Source organism: Gekko japonicus, unplaced genomic scaffold (genome assembly GCF_001447785.1).
Source record: "Gekko japonicus isolate JY-2015 unplaced genomic scaffold, Gekko_japonicus_V1.1 scaffold203, whole genome shotgun sequence".
NCBI classification, from domain to species: Eukaryota; Metazoa; Chordata; class Lepidosauria; order Squamata; family Gekkonidae; genus Gekko; species Gekko japonicus.
In genome coordinates, this window is record NW_015170280.1 from 217598 (window position 1) to 242988 (window position 25391).

Below are 25391 nucleotides of genomic sequence, written 5' to 3' on the forward strand. Positions count from 1 at the left end.
GCGGTCAGTAAACCATTTGGGCCCACCTTTCTCCAGAGCAGATCGTTCTAACTGATCTGCACCACTTCAGGGATTTTGTGCTACCTCGACTGTATACCAGAATAACAATCATTTATTTATTTATTTGATTTACATACCGTCCTCCCCGTAAACAGGCTCAGGGCAGTTTACATCAGTTAGTATAACACAAAACTTTGGCCCCAGTCACACGGGAGGATTTGCCACGTGAGAGGGACGGATCGGGGGCGCATTAAGTGGGCGCGATCACACCGCAACATCTGGGAAGCAGCGCGCACCCGTCCCCGATCTGTCCCTTCTGGGCGAAACTGCGCATCAAAAAACTCCTAGAAAACACTACTACCTACCTGAAAATCCGCTGCAGGGATCGCCGGCGCACCCGTCTGATCGCCGTCTGATCGCCAGCGCGCCCGTCTCTCCCGCAGCATGCAAGGTCCCGCCGAACTGCGCATGCACACGCATGCGCAGCGGGCTGGCCTCGTTCTCCGGTCCGTGGCTTCCTCCCAGCATCTGATCGTGCCGGGGAGGACCTGTGCGGCGGCTGGGGGGATCTGTCTGATTCCGCTGCCGCGCGTCTCTTTTGGTGCAGCTCAAAAAAGCCGCACTTTGGCCGCGCCTATTTCCCCCAGTGTGACCGGGGCCAATGTTAAAATGACAGTTTAAACAGAATAAAACCATAAAATACCACGTTAAAAACAAATAAATCAGATGTCAATGTCATCTGTCCAGTGGCAATGGTGTCATATTGACTCAACCACCTCGTTCTCCCAAACTGCTCAAAACACTACTGCTACATCTGCAGGTCTTGATATTGAGACGGACCCACGGTTGCCATGGTGGCCATCAAATCCTGGTTTGGGCTGATCCAACCTAAAAAGGTCCAGGACTGGGCTGTGTGAAAGCCAGTCTCTCCCCTCTGAACTTCCCCAGTCTCTGAAATCTTCCTAACGGACCCTCCTCTGGGCCTTTTTTTTTTTGCGAGGGGGGTGACAGTACGCATCTTTGAGAGTTACACATACACAGTGTTATGCATATAGCCACACTACATATGTGTGACTGTGTACAGGGCTCCTGTGACCAATAATCCCTCTTTCAGACCCACTTTTACACTCTAGTGAGGGTACAGCTGCCGGCTGCAGCTTGGGAAATTCCTGGAGATCTGGGGTGGAGCCTGGGGAGAGTGAAGTCTGGGGAGGGAAGGGACCTCAGCGGGATGTAATGCCACAGAGTCCACCCTCCAAAGCAGCCATTTTCTCCAGGGGAACTGATTCCTGTCATCTGGAGATCTGTTGTAATTCCAGAAGATCTCCAGGCCCCACCTGGATATTGGCAGCTCTAGGTGAGGGCTCACAGCTGAAGGCCTCAAGGCTCCATAGGAAGCAGCAAACAGAACCTTCCTCAGCCAGGTACCATGTTGGGCGGTCCTTTTCCATTGACTCTCTGGCATTCGTAGTGGGGTTGGCTGCAGTCAATCCTTGCCCACTGCAGGTGCAGCCAGCCCCTTTGTAGTTGGGCAAGAAAACCCCTCGGAAATGGCCTCAACCACAACCTTTGGAATATGCTGCTGCCACAAAAACAGTAAGGTCACTGGGAGGGGGAACAATCCTGCATATCACAGGCAGTTGTCATGGCAACGCTTCACATTTGTTTCTGAAATCTGCTTCTCCCTCTTTTTAAAGATCATGACGGCAGATTTCCCACGAAAGAAACGGCATCTTCCCTTAACCCTTTGGTGGGGGGTGGGAGGCTGGGCTGGGGAGGCCTCAGTTCTTCCAGGTGCTGAGCAGCAGGTGAAGGTCTCTAGAAAGAGCTCCAGTCCCTTGAGGTAACAGCCCGTGGCTTCATTTTCCTCCCAGACTTGGGGGTGGAGGGGTGGGAAGAGTTCGTGTCTGAGTCTGGCATGAATTCACGAGCGTGTTTTGTGCCATTTGGACTTACAAAGTGGGGGGTGGAACACAGCATATACAATGACGTGCATGAGTCGTGTCTCTGTGAGCACATCCAGCCTGGGTATATTATGTGGATTATTTGTCCATTCATAATAATATGGGGCCATCCATATAAGCAAAGAAGAGGGTTCTTTGCTGTCGGAAAAGGCAATGTCTGGGGTACAAAGAAGAAGAAGACCCGGAAGGGGGCAGCAAGAAGACAACTAGATAGGACAGTGAGGTCAGCACCTTCCCTCTCCTGTTAAGTGTCATTCCTTGTCTGTCTCCAGATTGCTGCTCTTAGGGCCATTTCCCCCTTCTTCTCAGAAGTGCCACACTCAGTCTTACTCCCTCTCTCTCTCTCAGCTAGAGATGTAGTTTGGAACCTACCTCTGTCTCTCCTCTTTCCTATCAAGTATATTAGTTCCGAAATAAATCTTTATCTGCTCTTGAATCAGGTTGTGCACCGTTGCTGTGTCAATTTCTCTGCCAATATTTGCCTCCCCCCAAGAGTCCAAACTATGTTGAAATTGAACCAAACCCTGAGGGAGAGGGCACAAAGTGAGGCCACCGGAGAGGGACATTGGGGGGGGGGGGTACAGTGGGACTGAGTTAAGGGACTTCAGCCACAAAGGATCCATAAACGTTGACATCATATTCACCAGAAAGGTGGCTTTTGGGACTGGAGGAGAGGGAATGCCTCAGAGTGATTGATGATGCAAGCAGCCATCCCTTCTTTCTCTCTGCAGCCCCTCTGGATCCCAGCACAAAATCATTTTTGAGCTGTCCCCCCTGCCTTTGTGGCCCAGTGGCTCCCACCTGGCCAGCCTCTCTGGAGATGCTCTGTGAGGTTTCCCCTTCCTCTGTCTGCCTCCCTGAATCCTCCTTCCTCCACACGTGCAACAGAATTCTAGGCTATGAATCTCCACTCCTGCTGCTGAACAACAGCACGTTTCCCACTTGTGTTTGGAAACGTGCCGGCCATCGTCTATGGATGGCTCCAGCATGCTGCCGTACTTGCCCCCATCCCCCTCCAGTATGGTCTCCTGGCACTGTCTCATTCCCTAATATGTACCCCCACACTTGTACTTGGGCCAATCTACCAAACAGGAAGGATGGAAAACAGGAGATCTTTACGTTGTGCCCATCCTGAGAAAGGCTAAATTTCAAGCAAGGTAACCCCATCACATCCTTCCAGTGTCAGATCATTGTCCTGGAATGAGTGTACAGATAACGATGCAAGTCTCTGAGCATATGCAGGGAATACTCCTCCATATTCCACCCAGCTTGTTAACTGCTGCCACATCTGGGATTAATGGTATAAGAGCACAGCAAGAAAAAATAATGGCCAGAAAAAGCTAAGATTCTTGTTAGGACATTTTCCTAACCCTTGATAGCTTCTTGGGCAAAAGCTGTGAGGGGGCTAGAAATTAGTCTCGGTATTGAAGGGTACTTTCACGTGCAGGATGTGACCTTGAGGACGCATCTAGAAGGGTGGAGTCTGCTGCACATGTTTCTCTCCAGTGTTGTGACTTATGAGCATCCCTTGTGCAGAGACAGAAGGTCCAGTGTGATCCCTGGAGGGTGCCAGGCTGGGACTTGCCCAATGCCAAGAGGCATTGTGCCCGAGTGCTCTCCTTTCGGCCTTGGCTTGGGTTGACAGGCACAAGCAGGCAAGCAAAGATCTCCACCTGGAGCTGTTGGCAGTGACTGGCACTCATCTCAGCCAGTCAGGCCGAGAGCGGAGCCAGTGGCCCCTCCCTCCTCCAAGCTAGGAGGGGCACATAGTGATACAAGAGGAGGCGGAGAAGCGAATGCACAAGGCAGAGCAGGTGGAGGAACATACCAAGCAGCAGCATCAGAAGCAGCTGCAACAGCAGCAGTAGCAGGAGGCCTCTCCTCTGGTGGATGGCTTAGGCATTCCTCTTCCTGCAGCTCAACCTTTGCACCTGGGGTCGGTACCCCCTGGGGTCAGGCAGACCCTCTAAGGTAAGCAACACCCCAATGACCCCAGCAGCCCCAGAGGTTTGGGAGGAGCACCGGGGGTTATCGGATGCCGTCTGCAGGGAAAGCAAAGCCTCAAAGCCATCCCATTTTAATCATCACCAGGGCTGCAATTAAATGGCATCTGGTTGGCACAATTTTGCCCTTGGGAGCCCCCTTGCTAAGGGGTGGCAGTGCTTTCTTCTAGGTGGCTGGAAGCCATGCAGTGCCCCCCCCCCCCAGAATTCAGTAGGAAAAGTCCTTCCTAAAGGGACAGGGATTCTGGGTTTTAAAAAAGGTTCCGCTCGGTTGGTTATCAAATGCCTGTGACTCATGTCCCCTTGGAAGCTCTGGGATGGGGATGGGATGGAGCTTTATGGCCAGGAGGGAAAGCTGTCAGCACATGCTCAGAGGGCATGCTTCCTTCTCATGCTCTTGGGCTCAGCTATGAAATTAAAAAATGGTTCTAAGCCCTGGCTCAAAGAAAACCAACTCTGAGTCTAGTCCAACTAGGGAGGCATGAAATGCTCTCTCTCACACACACACACACGCGCACGCACACACACACGCGCACAAAACACTCTCTCTCGCTTTCTCATACCTCGCATGTTAGCCACAGCTCAGAATGTTTTGCTTTTCCCCTGCAGCCAGTTTTCCTCCAAATCCTTTCTCATCTCAATCTCCTTCCAAAAAGAAAACAGACTTTGTGAATTCGGTGTCTGATTTTATAAAATCTCCAAGTGGCTGGCAGGGGAGGCGGAAGAGAAGGTTTCTGCCTTTAGGAACTAGCAGATGGACAGAGGGAGGGAGCAAGAGAAGGAAGTGGGGTATGATGTGGACTCCTCTTGGCATGGTGTGAGTGTGTGTGGGGAGAACTGGCAGTCTGACTGCTCTCCAAAGACCTGAAGGGCGGGGGGGGGGGAGTTCCTTTGTGCTTCTTTTGTGCAGATTCCTAAAATTTCACAGACAAAAGGGGGAAGGTCCTCTGGTAACACCCTCATTCCCACTACCTGAACAGAAGCCCCCACATGGCCGCCCCCACATTACCAAAGACTCTTCTGGGCCTTCAGCAGAGGGCCTGGCCTGGCCATCAAGTCAAAGTTTATCTCTCCCCCATGCAAAGATTTAATTTCTGAAGACCCAAGGTGCTGGTTTTAGTGCCCTTGTATGCAACAACCCATCACAACATTTCCAATGAGACAAGACAGGGGCAATTCATTAAGGAAAGGAAACAGATGAGAGAGTACCATTCAAAAGGACTGCTGGACTGTTTGTGATCAGTGGTCAGGTCTGGGTGGTAGGGTTTCCAGCTGGATATTTGGGGGGCAAAGCCTGAGGAGGGCAGGGTTTGGGGAGGGAGGACTTCAGTGAGGTATAATGCCATAGAGTCTACGTTCAAATGGGCCATTTTCTCCAGGTGAACAAATCTCTGTCACCTGGAGATCAGTTGTGATCCCAAGAGATCTCCAGCCACCACCTGGAGGTTGGCAACCCTAAGGGGTCTCATCCGTGACAAAGGGCTTGGTGGATGTGATTGGTGCGTGTGAATGTGTGTGTGTGAGAGAGAGAGAATGCTGTCTTGCTAGACAGACTGAGTTTATAGAGATCTTTGTGCCCCAAAATGTATGTCCAAACATGCCTTTATGATTCCCTTTCTGTCCCCACTAAAAATATGGTGTCTCTCTGCCTTGCAAAGAATCCTTCAAAAGTTACCTGCCCCCCCCTTTTAGTAATGAGCTCACTGGCCAATCAGAGTTAAACAGCCATTTAGGTTGCCAGCTGCCTGGAGGAAAAAATGCCCTGTCTGTTTAATAGAGGTTGAATGGGCTATTATTTATGTCCATGCCACATGCATAAACTTCACCTGTCCATTTCCACACAATAGGTCTGTCTTCAGGGCACAGAACATGTTCTCCAGGCCATGTGGCAACCCTATATTTTGCCAGTTTGGAGTGGTTAGGAGCATGTACTCTAATCTGAGAGAACCAGGTTTGATTCCCCACTCCTTCACATGCAGCTGCTGGTCTGACCTTGGGTCAGTTACAAATTCTTTCAGAGCTATTATCTCACAAGCAGTTCTCCAAAGAGCTCTCTCAGCCCCACCTACCTCACAGGGTGTCTGTTGTGTTGTGGGGAGGGGAGGGGAGGGGAGGGGAAAGGAGATTGTAAACTACTCTGAGACTCCTTCTGGTAGTGAAGGGCGGGGGTTATAAATCCTATCTTTACTTCTTCTTCCATATGCATTTGGTGGCATTTAAAAGAGCCAAAGAACAGGTTTTGTGCAGGTCTCATTTGCCACAGGTGGTCAGGAGAATTGCCCTTTGGAAGCCCGCTGTCTGACTCTTCCTCATAGAGTTAAGAAAGGGCTTCTTATCGCTTTATTGCTTCATTTTAAACCATTTTAATCCTGTACCTTCTGTTTAGGAGGGAAAAAACCTTTCAAGACAGTTTACAAAAGTTAAGAATATACAAGGAACAGCAGCAAGAATTTTTCTAGTAAGAGCTGCAGCCTTCTCTAAACGTCTTAAAAACTGGGACAGTAAAGTAGGGTTGCCAACCTCCAGGTAGGACCCTGTGATTTGGAATTACAACTGATCTCCAGACTACAGAGATCAGTTCCCCTGGAGAAAATAGCTGGTTTTGAAGGGTGGAGTCTACAACATTATACCCTGCTGAGATCTTTACCCTCCCCAAACCCCATCCACCCCAGGCTCCATCACCAAATCTCCAGGAATTTCTTAACCAAGAGATGGCCACGCTTCATTAAAGCTATCATCAAAACCAGAGTCTAAAACAGCACGCATGCCTAGAAAGAACGGAGTGGGTTCTATTCTCATTGCAGCTCAAGCCCGCCATTAACAGCCCACAAATGCCTGGGACAGCAGGAAGATCTTTGGCTGGTACCTACAGGCCAGTCAGCATAGTGCCAGGCTGCCATGGGTCTGGCACTCCATGGTACTGCTGCGCTCCATCCCACCATGGCAAGTTAGGAAAAGTATGACATGAATAGATGTGGTGGGTATCATAAAGGTAAAACCTCTGCAGAGAGAGGCCGGAGCTCTGTCCCTTGAGCATTTGAAGAAGTCCTGCTTCCTCTGATCATGGGCCATTCAGCTCCAGGGCAAAGATGTCTTGGGCTTGGTCTGCTTCAGCCCTGCTGCTTTTTTCCTCCATCATTGTTAGATGCTGGGTTGACAAACTTGCCTGCTGATCCTCAGCATGTTTCCTCAAAAGTAGCTGCCCTGACCTGGATGGCTCAGGCTAGCCCGATCTCATCAGATCTCAGAATCTAAGCAGGGTTGTTAAGACTTGGATGGGAGACCACCAAGGAATACCAGGGTTCCTATCCAGAGACAAGCAATGGCAAACCACTTCTGCTTAATCACTTGCCTTGGAAACTGTATAAGTTGGCTGCAACCTGATGGCACTTTTCATCACTACCAGCTGCCTGTGGTTTCAGTGGGAGTTCCGAGTATGCTTGCTTAAGATTGCTGACTGCTCCCATGCCCCCCCCCCCAATGAGTGTGAGGGCTTCTCTGCTATCCAGGGGGCAAATGGTGACTTCTGATTTCAATGCCAATTCTGGGGGGGGTTAATTGCTTTGCTTCCATCACTGTAAATATGAAAGGAATTTATTTATTTATCGTATGGCAGAGTTACACACAGGAAGTATATAATAATATAAAATATGTAAGTTGATAGAACAGGTATGCAGACCGATTGGGCAATCCCCCTACATACTAATATCTAGACTTTCAATCCACTCAGTCGCAGTTGGGGAAAGTTCAATGTACTCCATCACATCTCCCGGGAAGCACGATGCTCACATTACTGTGACAGATGGAAAATAGTTTGGCGGGCTGCACCACAACCACATTTGGGTCCTGGTATTTTGTCCCATTTAAAGAACAGGTCTTCACAACTGCCAAAGCCTGTTCATAGTCTATTCACTGTCTTCCACACTTTACGTGGCAAGTCAGATCCTGAGGGCATCTTGTTGGTGTTTATCAGGTTATAGATATCAGGTGGAAGGGAAAGGGACAGCAGACAGGAACAAGAGGTTTTTGCTTTAGAAACTCAAATGGGGAGGAAGATGTCTAAAAATGGAAGTGTGTGTGGGGGGGAAGAGTAATCAAAATGAGGAAGGCACAAACAGATTTTACAGAGAAAACAGAAGAACCTCAGTCATGAGGAGCTCTCTTCTGTCTTTTGATGTAGTCTTTTTAATGGACTAGGTGGGCAGGAAATGCCTGTGTGGTGGGGCTTGCTTTCATGCTCTTGGAAAGGTAGTAAATTTTCAGTCTTTCTGGTGACCCAAGATTGTGGAAGGATTGCAACAAATTACCCCCTCACACACACATAATTGTACAGTAAGGTCTTTCTCCATGGGGAGGGCCTGTGGCTCAGTAGCAGACCATCTGCTTGGCATGCAGAAAGTCTCAGGTTCAATCCCCGACATTAAAAGGACTGGGCAGCAAGTGACATGAAAGACCTCTGCCTGTGACCCTGGAAAGCTGCTATCAGTCAGAGTTGAGAATACTGGACCAAGGGTCTGATAAGGCAGTTTCGTGTGTTCACATCCTCCAAACTGATGCCTGTGGGACGTGTTTCCCCTCCCATCCTGTCTTTGGTGATCCAGGAAACCAAGAGGACAAAAATGGTTATCTTTAGCATGGACCAAGTTCTTTGGGGGGTTCAAAGCACTTCACACATCTTGTCTTGCAGTCCTTCCAACAGTCTTGAGCAAATTATAGTCCAAATATTGCTGGTAAGGGTTTAGTGTAGCTGCCAAAGGCTCCTGAGCTCTGAGAAGAGGCAAGCTTTGAACTACAGAAGGGCCTCCTGATCATCTGTGCAGATAGGACAAGGCAAGAGTCTCCAGCTCCTGCCCTGTCTTCTAGGGAGGTGACTTTGCCAAGCCTGGTTCACTCAGGCAAATCTGAGCCTGTGAAGCTGGTTTGTGGTCCACAGTCGAGGGTTCGTTCCATCCCGGATATGCAATGTATGAACGACCATCTGCCGTTTCAAGCTGTGCTGTCCTTCTGTGTGTGACTGTGGTTGTTGCTTATGAAGTTTATTGAAGGCACTGGTGCTAAAAAGAATTACTGCTACTGCCCTGACCCGAATACCCCAGGCAAGCTTGATTTCGTCAGATCTCGGAAGCTAAGCAAGGCTGACCTTGGCAAGTAATTGGAAGGGAGACCTCCAAGGAATACCAGGGCCAGGGCACAGAGGCAGGAAAATATCAAGCCACCCCTCTGAAATGTCCTAGCCCCACTAGGGGTCACCAGAAGCCACCATGGCTTCCAGGCACACAAGCGCACTCTCACACACAAATACCCCCCCAAAAGAATTATTGCTATTGCATTAACATTTCTTCTTTTCCTATGCCATCTTTCTCGGGGGGGGGGGACGCCAGATACTTGTGACTACAATGTTCTCTACTGGGCCATAGGACTCTGACTAGAGAGGCTGAAACCTCACTTACCTGCCCTCCATTCTCGAGAAGTCATGTACAAGGCTTGGCGACTTTTACCAAGCTTTTGGCTCCTGTTATGTTTTGGGTTTGCAAGCCTTCATGATTGCAGAGAAAGCATTGAATAGGTGAAGGCTTCAAATGCAGGGCACAGTGCCGGATTTACGCATAAGCTAAATAAGCTACAGCTTAGGGCCTCGCAATCTGCTGGAGCCTTATTTGTCATTTAAAAACCCTTTAATTATGTAATTATTTCTGTGATTTTGTAAACACATCCTTTATTATTTTTTTAATAAAAATTAAAAGACAATATATTTTCAAAGTTTTTTTAAAGGCATATATATTTTAAATTTTTCTGAGACCAGCTGATGTAATTTAAAACAGTAGGGGGCCTCTGGGTTTTGTATAGCTTAGGGCCTCAGCAAATCTAAATCCGGCCCTGGGCAGGTATGAGCCAAGACATGCAGTGTGAAACCTCTGGACCTCAGAGAGCCTCAGAGAGCTTCCTGTCTTCCCCCAGGTGTTCCCCGGTCAATTGTCCTGTCTTGTCCCCTAACCATGCTTCTCCCCCACCACCACCCCAGTCCCAGAAATACCCACACCACAAATGGGTTATGTATGTGTTTATACAAAAATTGATTCTTTTCCTTCTGGAAATGGTAAAATAAACCCTCAATGAACCAAAGGGTTAAAGGTAACATGAACAGGCATCTTCAGCTGCCCAATTTGTGCGTCTTCTGGGAGGGTCATGCAAATGGGGAGGCCATTACAATAGGTTTTTTGTTGTCTTATGCAAAAACTCTTATGCTTCGCCCCATGCAGCACACAAGGCTTGTGTGTCTGTCCCAAAGGGAGAGGATGATGATTTGATTTCAAAGGGAGGCTGGCTGAGGCAAAAATGTCTCCTTGAAACTGGGCTTCTGCTCATGCAAACAGCAACACACATCTCGCTTGACATGTCTCGCTTGAACTGGGCTGCTTTGCATGTGGAAGTCCCACAGGTGAGTGATTTTTGCCTCTTCACTATCACATTTCTGCAAGTCTTGTCCAGAATGGCCCAGGTTTAACCTGATCTCCTCAGATCTCAGAAGCTAAGCAGGGTCAGGCCTGGTTAGTGCTTGGATGGAAGTCCAAAGCCCAGGGAAGTCCAGGATTGCTATGCAGAGGCAGGCAATGGCAAACCACCTCTGTTCGTCTCTTGCCTTGAAAACCCTATGGCCATAATTTGGCTGAAAGTTGACAGCACTTTCCACCACCCATGTCTGCAACTCCAGAGACTCTTTGAGCTAAGCACAAATCAGCATTCACAACTCGGTAGTATTTCTGCCTTCAATTAAGAGCAGTGGACCTTGTCCATTCCCAGGAAACAGACACACTTGGGTGGCACAAAGCAAAATAGGAGCTTGTGGGGGGGGGGACAGGAGTTGAAAGGAAGCAGCATAATGGGTACTGTACAACAACAAGCTCTAGCCAGAGAAAAAGCCAGGGGGCATCTAGTTGGCTCAAATGTGGGACAGCAAGACAGATGCTCCACACCTTCCAGTCTCTTCAGCCTGGTGGAGTGTGCCACAGCTGGCCACTGTGGTCAATGTGGCTAGCTCCCTTTATGACCACAAGCGTTACAACCACAAATGGGAAGAAAGGATTTGGGGCAACAAACCTGACGGAACACAGAGAATCCCTCTGTCCTGCCATGCAGTTTCCCCCCACCCATTTTGAGTAGGAAGCACCCCACCCAAAAATTAAGCCCTACAAACATGATCTCTCCCATTTGTGCTCGTTCTCCTCAGTTTCTCCTTCATTCTGATTTCCTATGTTATCGACATTTATGTTAAGCTGTCCAAGAGCTGAGCTTATTAAATCAACGCAAAACACTTTGCGAAACAGCGTGGTTCTTTTGCAAGGCAGATCCCACCTGGATCTGACCATTAAGACTCAATCTAGCCCAGTGCCGTGTTTCCAGCAGAGACCAGCAGATGCCACTGGGAAGCTCCTAACTCCAAAGGCAGCAGCCTCCCTCTTCCCAACATGTGGTTTCAAATGTATACAGTTTCTGATTATGGAGGCTTTAGTTAGCAATTAATGTTAATAACCCAGTCCCTCCACTCCCCTGTCCTGTGGCAGAGACTTCCATAAGAAGAAACAATTTCTTTCATTTGTCCTGTTCCTGTCCTGACCTGTATGGCCCAGACTAGCCCAATCTCACCAGATCTTGGAAGCTATACAGGGCTGGCCTTAATTAGTACTTGGATGTAGGATTGCCAACCTCCAGGTGGTGGCTGGAGCTCTCTTGGGACTACAGGTGATCTTTAAGTGTCAGAAATCAGTTCACCTGGAGAAAATGGCTGCTTTGAAAGGTGGACTCGATGGCATTATACCCCACTGCCCCCAGAATCTCCAGGTATTTCCCAACCCAGAGCTGGCAGCCCTACTTAGATGGGAGACCACCAAGGATTTCCAGAGTCGCTACACAGAGGCAGGCAATGGCAAACCACATCTGTTTGTCTGTTGCCTTGGAAACCCTACAGGGTCGCCATAAGTCAGCCGTGCCTTCAGGATCACTATGTTGGCTGTGACTTGCTGGCAATTTCTATCACCATCCTGATCCTACTGGCAGCCCATTTCATTTGATCCCCCCCCCCACACACCAAATTCTAGCCTTAACAGCAGATGGAGGAAAAAATTCTTTCACTGCAGCAGTCGTGATTTGATAACACAGCCCTTTTGTCATCTGTTTTTGTACAGAAGCTTCCATGCTCTAGCCTTTCACAGTAGGGTGGTAGGTGTACAAACCCCTTGATCATTTGCATACCATTTTTTCTCTCTACTAATTACTTAATCTAAGGCTTTTAACGTGACACCAGCTCATTTGCAAGTTAATCTGAACTTTACTAAACCTATATAAACACATGAAGCTGCCTTACGCTGGGGGAATAGACCAGGATTCTGTTTAGCCCAGTCCTGGCAGCCCAACATCTCCAGCAGAGATCTTTCCCAGCCCCACTACCTGAGATCCTTCTAACTGCAGGAATGGGGGTGGCGGCTTATGCTTGCAGAGTATGTATGCTATATCTGAAAGAGAAACCCTTTGTAAACCTGAGTTGACTCAAAGCGCCAAACTGGATTTTGCAAGCCAACTATGTAAGATGCGAGCTGCTTTTCTCAACAAACTTTAAAAATACTAAAAAGCCAGCATAATGTTATTGTTTTGGAAGCAGAACATAGCTCATGTGCCGCTGCTGCCGCAAAAGAGAGGAAACATCTATCAGGATGTTTAGTAAGTAGAATCATGAAGGCAAATATTAACAGCACCTTGTTTTCCATACATGTGAATATGATTGGAATAAAAAAAATCTCCACATACAAGCCCTAATTTGGGGGCACTTCATTTTAATTATGAGCTAAATAGTGCAGAGAGACAGTAAGGAAGGGGACGGAGTGCCTAAATCTCCCTATTCTGGATGCTCGAAAGTTGGCAGGTGTGAAGGAGGAGTAAATGGAGGCTTCTGATTGATTTATTTTAGTTATTTCTCCCCTTTCTCCCCAATAGGACCCAAAGCAGCTTACAAAATTTCCTCCCTTCTCCATTTGATCCTCACAACAACACTGTGAGGAAGGCTAATGACATGTGACTGGCCCAAGGCCACCCAGCAAGCTTGCAAGACAGAGTGAGGATTTGAACATGGATCTCCCAGATCTTAACCTGACCCTCTAACGGCCATGCGGGCTCTTGTTTATTGCAGTGGCTTGTTGTTGATCCTATACCAAGACCATCATGGTCTTTCGCAGCAGGTCTTTCCTCTCCCTTGATTACAGCACCATCACCCCCAATTTGGGTGAGGCAAGGAGCGGGGGGGGGGGAGCCTCCAGCATGCCCATGTGAGCATCACAGACTATTTCCTCTAGATGTCACTTGGTCCCAAAATTAGAGGAAACAAGTGTAGCTCAAAGTACTTACAGAGAACCTAATAAAACCCATTGCTTAAAGGGGAAGAAATCTGGATGTTTGTTGTTTTCTGTTCCAAGTTCTTTCTCCCAGAAGACAAAGTGATTTACCCTTGTGTCAGGAGTGATGTCTTTGCTTTATGGCTGGAGCAATAAAATATCCCTGGAAGTAGGAAACAAGGAAAATGTGGAGACACACAAGGATGAAAGAGTTGGCGGGTAGCTTAGGGATGCTGGCCGCTGCCGCCACCACTGAGAGCAATTTTGCTACAGTGCAATTGTCGCCATGGCAACCTCCTCAGTACCAGTTGCTATATGTAATAGGATAATGAGATGATTGCCCCTCCTTTCCCGCTCCCAAATCTCATTCTGAAAATAAACACCCCAGTAAAGATTTGAAGGGGGCAGGGGGCAAGACAACATGAAAGGTCCGAAACACTGTGTGGAGGGGGAGGATATCCCCTGATATAATCTTTATACTGTCTTGAAAAATCAGTTGTTACATGGTGTGCATCAGAACAAAAATTTATAGGAGCAGTAAAGTAATGACCTTGATTAGGACAGATCAAGATTCACAATGCTGGGTGTAACCATCAGACTAACACAGAGCTCTTCCTCCTGCCGTATGACCTACAAATGTAAAAGGGGAGATGAAAATGTAAATATAAAAAAGGAGAGGAAATTCTAGAAATACATTTCCTTCCATTTAGATTTGTTTTCAGTCATACATCCAGGCTGAGAAAGGTCTCTGTGTAACTCAAAATCTTGCACATCACTTTACCTATAAATCCCATCATTCTTTTTAAAAGAAAGTCCTGGGCATATGCACCCCATTTTATTTTCATAGTCACGATCCTGTGATTTGTTCAAGACCCACCCACAGTTTGCCTTGGGTGGGGGGAATAAGAGACTGAAACCTAGACTTCCTCCCTCCAAACCCAACATTCTCTCACTGCACCATTCAGGACTCACTTTGAGCCTGCTTCACAAAGGTTTGAACTTTGTGTCTGAATGCTAGGCTCTGGTCCACTTGAAACAATAAAACAAGAACTCAGTGCCCTTGAGCATGCACAGACTGCATTTCATATGCCATTGTCTCATGCAGAGTCTAAAGGACTGTTCCATCTAGTAGGCTGTTGTATGCTCTGGGGGCAAAAGTCTTTGCCAGGCAAGGTGCTGCTGGAAGAATCAAACCTGGGACCTTCTGTATGCAAAACAAGGGAGCCCCCCATCTTTGCCTGTACAGGGCTGCTTCACACATAAAGGTAGTAAAATATTATGATAAAAATCACAAAAATTGCTACCATAACAATACCAGTTTTAAAACAAGGCATAAAAACAAGGCAAGGACATAAAACAGCATAAAACAACACCCAGCAGGTTAAAAAGATATGCATAAACTAGTTTTTCAGCTAGAAGCAGGCATTAGAAGGTGGAACCACTCACTTAAAAGCCTGGGTAAAAATAAAGGTTTTGTCCTAGTGCCTAAAGGTAGGTGGTTAGGCAAGCATCAAGGAGCGGAGTATTCCAGAGATGAGGTGCCACCACTGAAAAAGCCCCATCTCTGGTTGCCACCTTCCTCACTTCTGCAGGTGGGGCCCAATGAGCAGGACTTGTGAGGAGGATCTTGACTGATGGGTTGGACATTAGAGGGGTTCTGAAGGAGCAAGGCAAGGGACCTCTCAGTATCAGGAGCAAAAACTGTGTGCACAGCCAATTATGCTACCCCATAATGCTGGACGTAGCCTGCATCCAGGTGACAATGTTGCATGGTCCCTGTTCGCTATTTCTGGAGGACCGTGAGCTGTCTCAATTGGTCAGACATTTTCCTATTCTTCTCTAGCAGGGATGCCCTTAGCTCCTGCTGCACAGGCTGCTAGATACCCAGTTGCAAAGAAGGACAGCTCGACTCCTGGAGCAGGAAGTGGGAATTTCAGCATGAGAAAAGCTGCAACTGCTGGAGTTCCCTCTCCTGAACAGCTGTTAACCTTAAAGGAGCTCTGTTGTCCTCCTATGTATCTGATCACCAGCAAGCTGCACCACTCTACTGTGGTGTCATACACAGTGCACTGTGGATGAGGGCCAGGGCAGGATGAGACTGTGAGTATGGACTTTCCTTCTCCACCTGGGCATCTGAGGAACATCTCTATAGCAAAAGTGTGCTTCTTTAAAGCTCACTTCGTTGTTGGTGCTCCCTCTCAATGAACCATGGAAAGTTAGTTCCATCAGTTTGTTACTTAGAGGTCTATGCCTGCAAATTTCCTAACTGGATGACTGATCCTTTCATTAAAGCACTAGCTCCACTTTATTGTACACCACCTTTCAATAAAGCAGGGACACCAACTGCAATGATACTGGAGTTGTTGTTTTTTTTAAATGCCAGCCTAGTTGCCATAAGTCCTGATGTGGTTAGCCCAGACTAGTTCAATGATCTGATCTTGGAAGCTAAGTAGGGTTGGCCCTGGTTAGTACTTGGATGGGGGACCACCAAGGCAGTCCAGAGTTGCTACTCAGAGCCAGCCAGACAAACTACCTCTGTTTGTCTCTCACCTTGAAAATCAGCTGCAACCTGATGGCACTTTCCACCACTAGTTGTCATATGCATTTCCAAAGAAGCAAGTCCTATGTGCTCCAGTCCCAGTAATGTGCTTAGGAAGCTTCTGTGTAATTGTGAGGACACAAACAGCCACCTAGAGTCTCATGCTTCTCGAAAGAGATTCAGCCTGTAAGTAAAAGAATGTTTAAAGAGGGTCACACTAGTATCTTCTGGAGCGCTCTCTCTGGCTCAGTTTTCACCAGCAAGGAATTGCCAAGGCTGCTTCTTGCTGACTGGCAATAGAGAGTTCCTCTCTTGCCTGGGCCAATGTCCAACCCATGAGCGATTTTGCATTGGTTTTTCTCTCCGTTGTTTTACAAAACCCTTATTGGAACAGAAATTCCAGTCCGCATTGCATGCTGCTTTCACTCCCTTTGATCATCAGATTTTATGGTACCCTCGAAACGGCATGCCACTTTCACTTTCTTTGATCATTGGATTTTATGGTATCTTCTGCATAGATTTATGGCCATTCAGAGAGGTGACTTTGTAGTCAGTACAGCGTTGCCCTGAGATCGTTGAATGTGGTTTTGAGCTGCACTTTCCCCTCCCAGCTGGGAAAATGTGGAGCGAATGCTAGATGCAGAATCACCCCATGTGTGGCCTGTGTTACATAAGAACATAATAAGAACATAAGAGAAGCCAATGTTGGATCATGCCAATGGCCCATCTAGTCCAACACTCTGTCACACAGTGGCCAAAAATACCAGGTGCCATCACGAGGTCCACCAGTGGGGCCAGGACACTGGCAGCCCTCCCACTGTTGCCCCCCCCCCCCAAGTACCAAGAATACTTGCCCCAGCCTGAGAGTTCCTATCTATACCTTGTGGCTAATAGCCACTGATGGACTTCTGCTCCATATGCTTATCTAATTCCCCCTTGAAGCTGTCCATGCTTGTAGCCACCACCACCTCCTGTGGCAGTGCATTCCATGTGTTAATCACTCTTTGGGTGAAGAAGTACTTCCTTTTATCTGTTGTAACCCGACTGCTTAGCAATTTCATTGAGTGCCCATGAGTTCTTGTATTGTGAGAAAAGTACTTCTTTCTCTACCTGCTCTATCCCATGCATAATCTTATAAACCTCGATCATGTCACCACTCAGCCGTTGTTTCTCCAAGCTAAAGGGCTCCAAGCGTTTTAACTTTTCTTCATAGGGAAAGTGTTCCAACCCTTTTATCATTCTAGTTGCCCTTTTCTGCATTTTTTCCAATGCTATAATATCCTTTTTGAGGATTCGTGACCAGAACTGTACACAATACTCCAAATGAGGTTGCACCATCAATTTATACAGGGGCATTATGATACTGGCTGATTTGTTTTCAATTCCCTTCCTAATAATCCCCAGCATAGCGTTGGCCTTTTTTATTGCAGTTGCATACTGTCTAGACATTTTCATTGAGTTATCTACTATGACTCCAAGATCTCTCTCTTGGTCAGTCTCTGCCAGTTCAAACCCCATCAACATGTATTTATAGTTAGGATTTTTTGCTTCAATGTGCATCACTTTGCACTTGGCCACATTGAACCCCATTTGCCACACTGACACCCACTCGACCATCCTTGACAGATCCCTTTGGAGTGCCTCACAATCCTCCCTGGTTCTCACCACCCTGAACAACTTTGTGTCATCTGCAAATTTAGCCACTTAACTGTTTCCCAATTCCAAATAATTAATAAACAAGTTAAAAAGCATCAGACCCAGTAGTGATCCTGTGGTACCCCACTGCTTACCACCCTCCACTGAGAAAATTGTCCATTTATACTCACTCTCTGTTAGGCCCACAACCTTCCTCCTGCTGCCTCGAGACCTTGCCAGGCAGTCCATATTGTTTGCCACAGTCCCAGTGGACAATTCTAATCCATTTCCTTGTAGAAAAGTAACAGCTACCCCTTCATCTCTTTGAGATGAGCCATCCCGAACCAGAGAATTTTCATCTTCTGTCGGCTTTCCCCCAATATTCAGTTTAAAAACTGCTCTGCCACCTTTTTGTTTTTAAGCGCCAGCAGCCTAGTTCCTTCTTGGGACAAGTGGAGACCGTCTCTTTTGTACAGCTCCCTCTTGTGCTGTGCAGGATGACATCAAGGGGCTAGTGAGGGGCAATTTGTGGTTTTCCCCAACAGGTGAGTTTACCACAAATTCCCTGAAGAACTTTAATGTCTGCAGGGAAGATTCAGACTATGCCTGTAAACACGTGGGGACATGCAGCACCTATGTGCTTGTGGCAGAGAGCATGCATCCACTAGACACGCATCTCCCCTCCAAATGTGGTGGTGTTCCACAGAGGATGAAGAGCTGGTTTTTATACCCTGCTTTTCTCTACCTGAAGGCATCTCAAGTGACTTACAGTCGCCTTCCCTTCCTCTCCCCACATCAGGCACCTTCTGAGGTAGGTGGGGTTGAGAGAGTTCTGAGGGAACTGTGGCTGTCCCAAGGTCACCCAGCAGGCTTCATGTGGAGGAGGAGTGAGGCATCAAACCCAGCTCTCCAGATTACAGTCTGCTGCTCTTAACCACCACACCACGCTGGATGCACAGTGAGTCAGTGGCAAACTCACTGTGTGCACAAAGGAAAGGTGAAAGAAATGGGACTAGAGGAGGAAGTTCTTCTACAAGGCTGATGCTGGGGGATGTGCCCTTTGGAGGTGGGAGAGCAAGGCCAGGGTGACACAAGAACCGTGTATGGACACAAGCAGTGTGGTGAAAGTGAGCAGAAAGTAAAGCAGATGTGAACACATCCCACTGTTGGTGGTGGAAAGTGCTCTCAGGTCACAGCCAGCTTATGGTGACTCCATAGTGTTTTCAAGGCAAGAGACATTCAGAAGTGGTTTGCCCTCGCCTGCCTCTAGGCCTGGCAGTCCTGGTATTCCTTCAAATACTAACCAGGGCCAACCCTGCTTAGTTCCTAAGACTGAGCTAGCCTGGGCCATCCAGCTCAGGGCTTACCCATGGTTAGCCTTCACCAAAACAGTCCTGTGCTTGTGACAAAAAAAAAGCCTAATTCGCAAAAACCTTGTCAGCCTTTAAGGTGGCACAAGACTCCTGTTTGTTTCTTATTTTCTCTGGGGGCTGCCTGTAATTATTTATTTGGAAGAGAAAGGCACTTTGTACATGCTTGGAGGCATTATCTTTGCAGTCAACTCATGGCCTGGCTTTTCACATTCTGTTGGCTTGGCCCTTGAACAGGCACTTGTGCCCCAGAGGTCTCTGATGCAGACTGTTGCAGCTCTGAACAGTCAGTTGCTCAGGGAACTGAAGTTGTTTTGAGTTCAGCTTTTATGAGGAAAGGGAAAGTTGTCCGTTTGGCCAAGACCAACACTTGGCACAACAGACAGCTCAGGAAGAGGTTCCAGGAAGGAGGGAGAATGGGGCAAGCAGGCATAGTTATCATTTATGTGTTTATTTATATCCCACCTTTCCCCTTAATAGGGACCCAAAGCAGCTTACATCATTCTCCTATCCTCCATTTTATCCTCACAACAACCCTGTGAGGTAGGTTAAGCTGAGAATGTGTGACTGGCTGGCCCCAGGTCGCCAGCAAGCTTCCAAGGCAGAGCAGGGATTCAAAGCTGGGTTTCCCAGAACCTCTAGATCTCTGCAAGGTCTATGGCATAGGTCTCTGCAAGGGGAGCTGGGTGGAAGAGGAGGTTGGGGAGAGGGGAAACCGAGGCAAGCGGGCCCAGCCTCCACTGGTAGGACTAGGGCAGTGGGCAACCCCCAAGCTCCTCAGCCTCGTCCTAGTAAGGATTGGGACTGATGGAGGGGGGGGGGTATATTCCTCCTGCCTTTAAGGAGGGACCCACATGCAGACAAATGCTCCGGGCCGGAGCGCCTGCTTGAGTAAGGCACTCTGCACACGCTCGGAGCTCCGCTGCGTTCTTGCTACTTCTTGGCAGAAAGGCGTCGCTACCTTCGGTTGCGGCTGGTCTCTTCGGTAACGCCACTGGGCGTCTGCCTGCCGCCCGGAGAAAGCGCTGCCAGAGGCGTCTGCCTGCCACCCTTCATAAGCCGGAGAAGGCGCTCCAGAGCGGCTGCGGGGTAAGCCAAAAGGAACTGGGGGGAGAGGAAAGACGCGACCGGCCGCCATCGCCTTCCTTCGAGAGCTGAGGCGATGCCTCGGGGGCTGCGGTGCGGGGTTGGCGGGGTAGGGCCTACGCCAGAGTCCCCCTTAGGGAGGCTGCCTCGGGTGTGTGCACGTGGGCGGGGGAGTTCGGCTGGACGCCGGCAAGGCCAGAGGACTCTTGGACGCTGGCACGAAGGCACGCGTCGCCGCTCTCCGCGGGTTGCAGTCTGGGGCGCGTGGGAAGGCCCGTGGGGAGGACTGGAGGGCTCTGACCAGGTCGACGCTCCGTGGAAATTTTGCGGCGGCGGCGGCGCCTCCTCTGTTTAGCTCCGTTCTGCGCGGCCGGTCAAGATGCGCCACTTGCCCTGCTGCCCTTCAACGGAGTTGAGGAGAGACTACGGGGGGGCTACGGAAGGGGCGTCATGCAGATGGTGAAACAGAGACTGGCTGAGCGCGCAGCTAGCGTTCAGACGTGCATTGTACTACACCCTGTCGGCTTTTCGGCTGGGGGTAGCGCAGCTCCTCCTGTACCCCGCCCCCGTTCATCTCTCCCTCGTTCGACCCTCATTGCAGCGCCTAGTTGTTGCGGACGCGACTGGAATGAGAAGCTGGCGCAAAGCGGAAAAGCCTCGTTTGCAGTCACAGGTTTGGGTGGGGCCGACGCTGCCGGCCAGGAAGGGCTTCACCTGCTGGCTTGAGGTGTTTAAAGGCACAGGAGCAGGCCTGGCCTCTCTTTCTGGGCAGTTAGCAATGTCCACCTCCCTCTCTTCTGTCAGAGGAGTCTCCGTAACAGCGGCTAGCAGTGAATATTCACTGCATAACCATCAGACCTTGTAGCCCGCCAACTCTTTCTCCCCTCCCTCCCTCCCTCCCTATTGAGTCTGTGCTTCCCCGTTCCCTTGTGGGCTTGCTGAAACCTGAGTGTAGTCAGGGAGTGTTGTAACTCTTTCCTCTTTGGCTTTGACTCTTTGGAAGGGCGTTGCAAGATCAATGTGGTCCCTGATATCATCTGATCTTGGGAGCTAACCCGGGTCAACTCTGGGCAAGTACTTGGATGGGAGACCTCCTTGGAATACCAGCAGTTAAGAGGCAGGGGCAGGCTTTATTTAGCCACCTCTGTGAAAATTCTCCAGGCCCACGGTAGGGGTCAGTCACCAGAGGTCGCCATGACTTCCTGGTGTACAGACACAATCACACACACATGAAAAATACAACCAACCAACCAACCCCCCCCGTGGCTGTGCTGTGTCAACTAGCCACTGTCAAGCCGTATACTGCTGTGCCAACATTTTATGTCTATGCCTGAAAAGCTTTGCCTGCTGTTTTCTGTACATGCTGCTACTACTCTTGAAAGCACAGGAGCAGCCAAGTCATTTCTTCTGGTTAGTTGGCAGCCCTGCTGCAGTGAAAATGAGGCTTACATCCTCCTATCTGCCATTTTACCCTCATAACAACCCTGTGAGGTAGGTTAGGCTGAGAGTGCGTGACGGGCCCAAGGTCACCCAGGGAGCTTCCAGGGCAGAGTGGGGATTTGAACCTGGGTCTCCCAGATCCTAGTCTGACATTCCAACCACTACACCACCACACTGGTAGTTTAACAACTAATTGGTATCTGGTGCAGTGCTGGGGGCCTGGAGGGGAGACAATCCCACTGCTTTGGCACCGCTGACACATTTCTTTTTCTAGAAACAACAATGGGCAAACACAACAGTAAGCTGGCCCCCGAGATGTTGGATGACCTGGTGAGGAGCACAGAATTTAACGAGCAAGAGCTGAAGCAGTGGTACAAAGGCTTCCTGAAAGACTGTCCCACAGGCATCCTCAACCTGGAGGAATTCCAGCAACTCTATATCAAGGTATGGGGCGGGGGGCGGGGGGCGGGTGAGCCACACCCTAATACAGAGCTAGGAGTGAGTGGCCCTGGAGATCCTCTTGGGCCCAGCTGACTTGTAGAAGGTCCTCGGGGCATCATCTGCATGAGGAACACAGAACTAGAGAATGGACAAAATCTGTGAATTCCTTAAGCCAGGGGTCCCTAACATGGCGCCCATGGGCACCATGGTACCTTCCAGCACCATTCCTGGGTTACACCAAGTGTCTTTAGGAGATGGGAGCTGCCAGGTGGGGCTTTTGTCCATTAGGGCTTCTGATTGGCTATGTAGATTCCTTTTTTTAAAAAAAAAATTGCTTTGGCAGCAGCTGCCACCACAGCAAAAGGATCTTCACTGTGTGACAGAAGGTAAGCCGTTTGTATGCAAGAGAATATTGTAAAACAATAGGGTCATTTTAAAAGGCATCCTGTTAAATGGAGCTTCTGTCTGAAATGTCGAAGAGTCGTTATTAGAGTTATGCATAGCCTCACTCCCTTAATTAAAAGAACTTAATTGATGTGGACAGTTCCAGCGTAAGTAGATGCTCTGATTCCGCCTGATGAAGCCTGCACAGCGAGACTTTGTACAATAATACATCAGTCAATGATAACCTGGTATTTTTCCCCTTTTTGTTCTGTTGGCACATTGCTGGGTGCAGCCCATTTTTCTTCATCTTTAACCTCACTCCCTGATATTTTGTGGCTAGCTCCACCTCCACTTATTTTGTGAGTGTCCCCACCACCCTATATCACAACTCCAAAGGTGCCCACAGGACCAAAAAGGATGGAAACCCCTGCCTTAAGCTATTTCTGTGGTTTTGGAGACCTGTTTATTTTATCCTGCCCTTCTCCAAGTCACTCACTGCAGTATATGTGATTCTCCCTCCTTCCATTTTATCCTCACAACAGCCCTGCAAGGTAGGTTAGGCTGAGAAGGAATAACTGGCTCAAGGTAATAGAATCATAGAGTTGGAAGGGACTTTCAGGGTCATTTAGTCCAACCCCCTGCACAATGCACGAAATTCGTAGCTACCTCCCCCCTACACCCTGAAAGGTCACCCAGTGAATTTCATGGTAGATAAGGATTTGAACCTGGGTCTCCTCAGACCTATTAGAATATTCTAAACTGGCTCCCTTTTTGCAGCTGGTACAGACTTAGTTGACAGACATAGTCTCTCTGACCAAGCCCGTCCCCGATGCAGGAACATGTTCACAGGAATGTCTCTTGTTGGGCTGTTGCAGCTGTTAGCAGCTAACAGCGCCGCTCCTCTCCCCCCTTTTCTCTCTGCAGTTTTTCCCTTACGGCGATGCATCCAAGTTCGCTCAGCATGCTTTCCGCACGTTTGACAAGAACGGTGATGGAACAATTGACTTCCGGGAATTCATCTGTGCACTTTCTGTTACTTCCCGGGGGAGCTTTGAGCAGAAGCTGAACTGGGCCTTTGAGATGTATGATCTGGATGGAGATGGCAAGATAACACGCTTGGAGATGCTGGAGATCATTGAGGTATCTAGAGGGTAGCGGGGAATGTTATCTGTGGATACATTTCCTCAGGAACCTTTCTGTGTAGTGTTTAGTATTTGTTCAGGGCCACACATGGAGGAATCTGTGTCAAAATGGGTAGCTCTGTTCCCGGGGACCCCCTGCTTGCTGTCCACAGTCTCCCAAGGATCTACCCCCTGTGGCAGCATCTCTGGCGTCAAATTTGGAAAGAGGGTTTGGCCCATGTGCTTGGCCTGGCAGCTGCTAATCCCCGTAGGCATGTATGTTAAGTGCCATCAAGTTCCAGCTGACGTGTGGTGACTCAGGCAAGGGGTTTTCAAGGCAAGTGAGAAGCAGAGGTGGTTTTCCATTGCCTTTCCTCTGCAGAGTCTTCCTGGTGGTCTCTCATCCAAGTACCATCCCTGCTTAGCTTACGAGATTGGGCTATATTATCCCATTACACATTCCTACTGACCCCCATAAGAGAGATATTAAACCATGGCATTCACTGCCAGTGGAGGTAGTGATGGCCATAAGCATAGATAGCTTTAAGAGGGAGTTAGACATATTCATGGAGGATAAATCCATCAAGAGCCATGGTGACTAAAGCCGTGGTGACTAAAGGGAGGCTCTGTAGTCACAGGCAGTAAACCTCTGACACCCAGTGCTTGGAGGCAACATTCGGGGGAGGGCCTTGGCCCCTGTGGCCTGTCCATTGGACCTCCAGGGCAACTGGCTGGTCACTGTGTGAGGCATGATGCTGGCCTAGATGGACCATTTGTCTGATCCCGCAGGCTGTATTTGTGTCCTTATATGTACAGAGGCAGCAAACCTCTGAATACGGCTTCCAGAAGGCAGCAGCAGCAGCAGCAGGGGAAGGCCTGGGCCTCTAGGCCCTGGATGCTCTCTAGGGAAACTGGTTAGCCACTTTATGGTCAGTATGCTGGACTAGATGGACTATGGGTCTGATCCAGCAGGGCTCTTTTTATGTTTTTACCGTGGCTTGCACTGTTGGGTCAGCCTGTGCCAAAGATTACCCGTCTCAGCCCGCCCCACCTTCTCTTCCCCTCACTCTTCAGGCGATCTACAAGATGGTGGGCACGGTCATCATGATGAGAATGAACCAAGATGGGCTGACACCCCAGCAACGCGTTGACAAGATCTTCACCAAGATGGACAAGGACAAAGATGACCAGATCACCTTGGAAGAGTTCAAGGAAGCTGCCAAGAGTGACCCTTCCATTGTTCTCCTGCTCCAGTGTGACATGCAGAAATAGAGGGGTCAGGGGCCTGGCATGCAATCCTGCCCTCCCCTCCCTGGCCTTGCGTCTTCTTACCCCTTCTTCTCAGAGCTGCAAACTCCACTCCCTGAGACAGGTTGGGCTTTCTCTGCATGGCCTCTTCAGCCCAACCGAGTCCCCCCAAATGAACCACCTACCATTGACAACACATACAAGTTCTTTTAGGCAATATTCTTGAGCCTTGCCCCAGATCTCTATCAGAGTTCAGTCTTTCTCATCATATCTGCTGACCCAATGTGTCCAGCGCCAGTCGTCTTTCCTTCCCCAACCATTCATTCCCCCCCTTTCCCCCTGAACACCAGACATTCCCCAAGACTGTGCCAGCAAAACCTACCTTTGGTGGCCTGCCTAAATCCATGACTCTTGATGCAAGATCTTGTAATCCCCAAATTCTGCTTGGCTGCCCAACCTCTCTAGCATTAGGGAGCCTTTCTTCCTCCTTGTGACCGGCAACATAATTTTGAGACATGGCCCTTAATGGCAATTCTAGTGTGTGCTTAATTGTTCTGGAAGCCTCCCCCCCCCCCCACCCCCCCCCCCCCCAATCCCCTGAAGCCAAAAATAGGAATTGTTCCCCCCACCCCATTTGCTTACTCTCCATCCTACTTGTTGCCATGAAGAGTCAATGGCAGATGTGAAACATCTGCCTTTTGTATGTTGAGGAAAAGAGATTCCCCACTCCCAGAGTCCCTTCACTTAAAAAAGAGTGATGCCTGCTATAGAAGTGTT

The 25391-nt window shown here is 48.9% G+C and overlaps 1 protein-coding gene across 2 annotated transcripts; it reads left to right on the forward strand.

Annotated features, from left to right (window-relative positions):
* The first annotated feature begins 3880 nt into the window (after positions 1–3880).
* HPCAL4 (hippocalcin like 4) lies at positions 3881–25178 on the forward strand. 2 transcript variants are annotated; one of them, XM_015417760.1, is made up of 4 exons: positions 3881–3935; positions 21695–21864; positions 23170–23385; positions 24441–25178. In XM_015417760.1, exons 2-4 carry the CDS (start codon positions 21703–21705, stop codon positions 24636–24638), a joined length of 576 nt encoding a protein of 191 aa, XP_015273246.1. In that variant the 5' UTR covers positions 3881–3935; positions 21695–21702; the 3' UTR covers positions 24639–25178. The 2 variants fall into 2 exon arrangements, with proteins under 2 accessions (XP_015273246.1, XP_015273247.1); XM_015417761.1 differs by lacking the exon at positions 3881–3935 and adding an exon at positions 19910–19983.
* Positions 25179–25391: the final 213 nt, after the last annotated feature.

Excerpts from the sequence above, each read along its gene's own strand:
- HPCAL4 (XM_015417760.1), top strand. The coding sequence starts at position 21,703 with ATGGGCAAACACAACAGTAAGCTGGCCCCCGAGATGTTGGATGACCTG. Across the intron at positions 21,865-23,169 it reads TCCAGCAACTCTATATCAAG|TTTTTCCCTTACGGCGATGC; the intron begins GTATGGGGCGGG and ends TTCTCTCTGCAG. Across the intron at positions 23,386-24,440 it reads AGATGCTGGAGATCATTGAG|GCGATCTACAAGATGGTGGG; the intron begins GTATCTAGAGGG and ends CTCACTCTTCAG.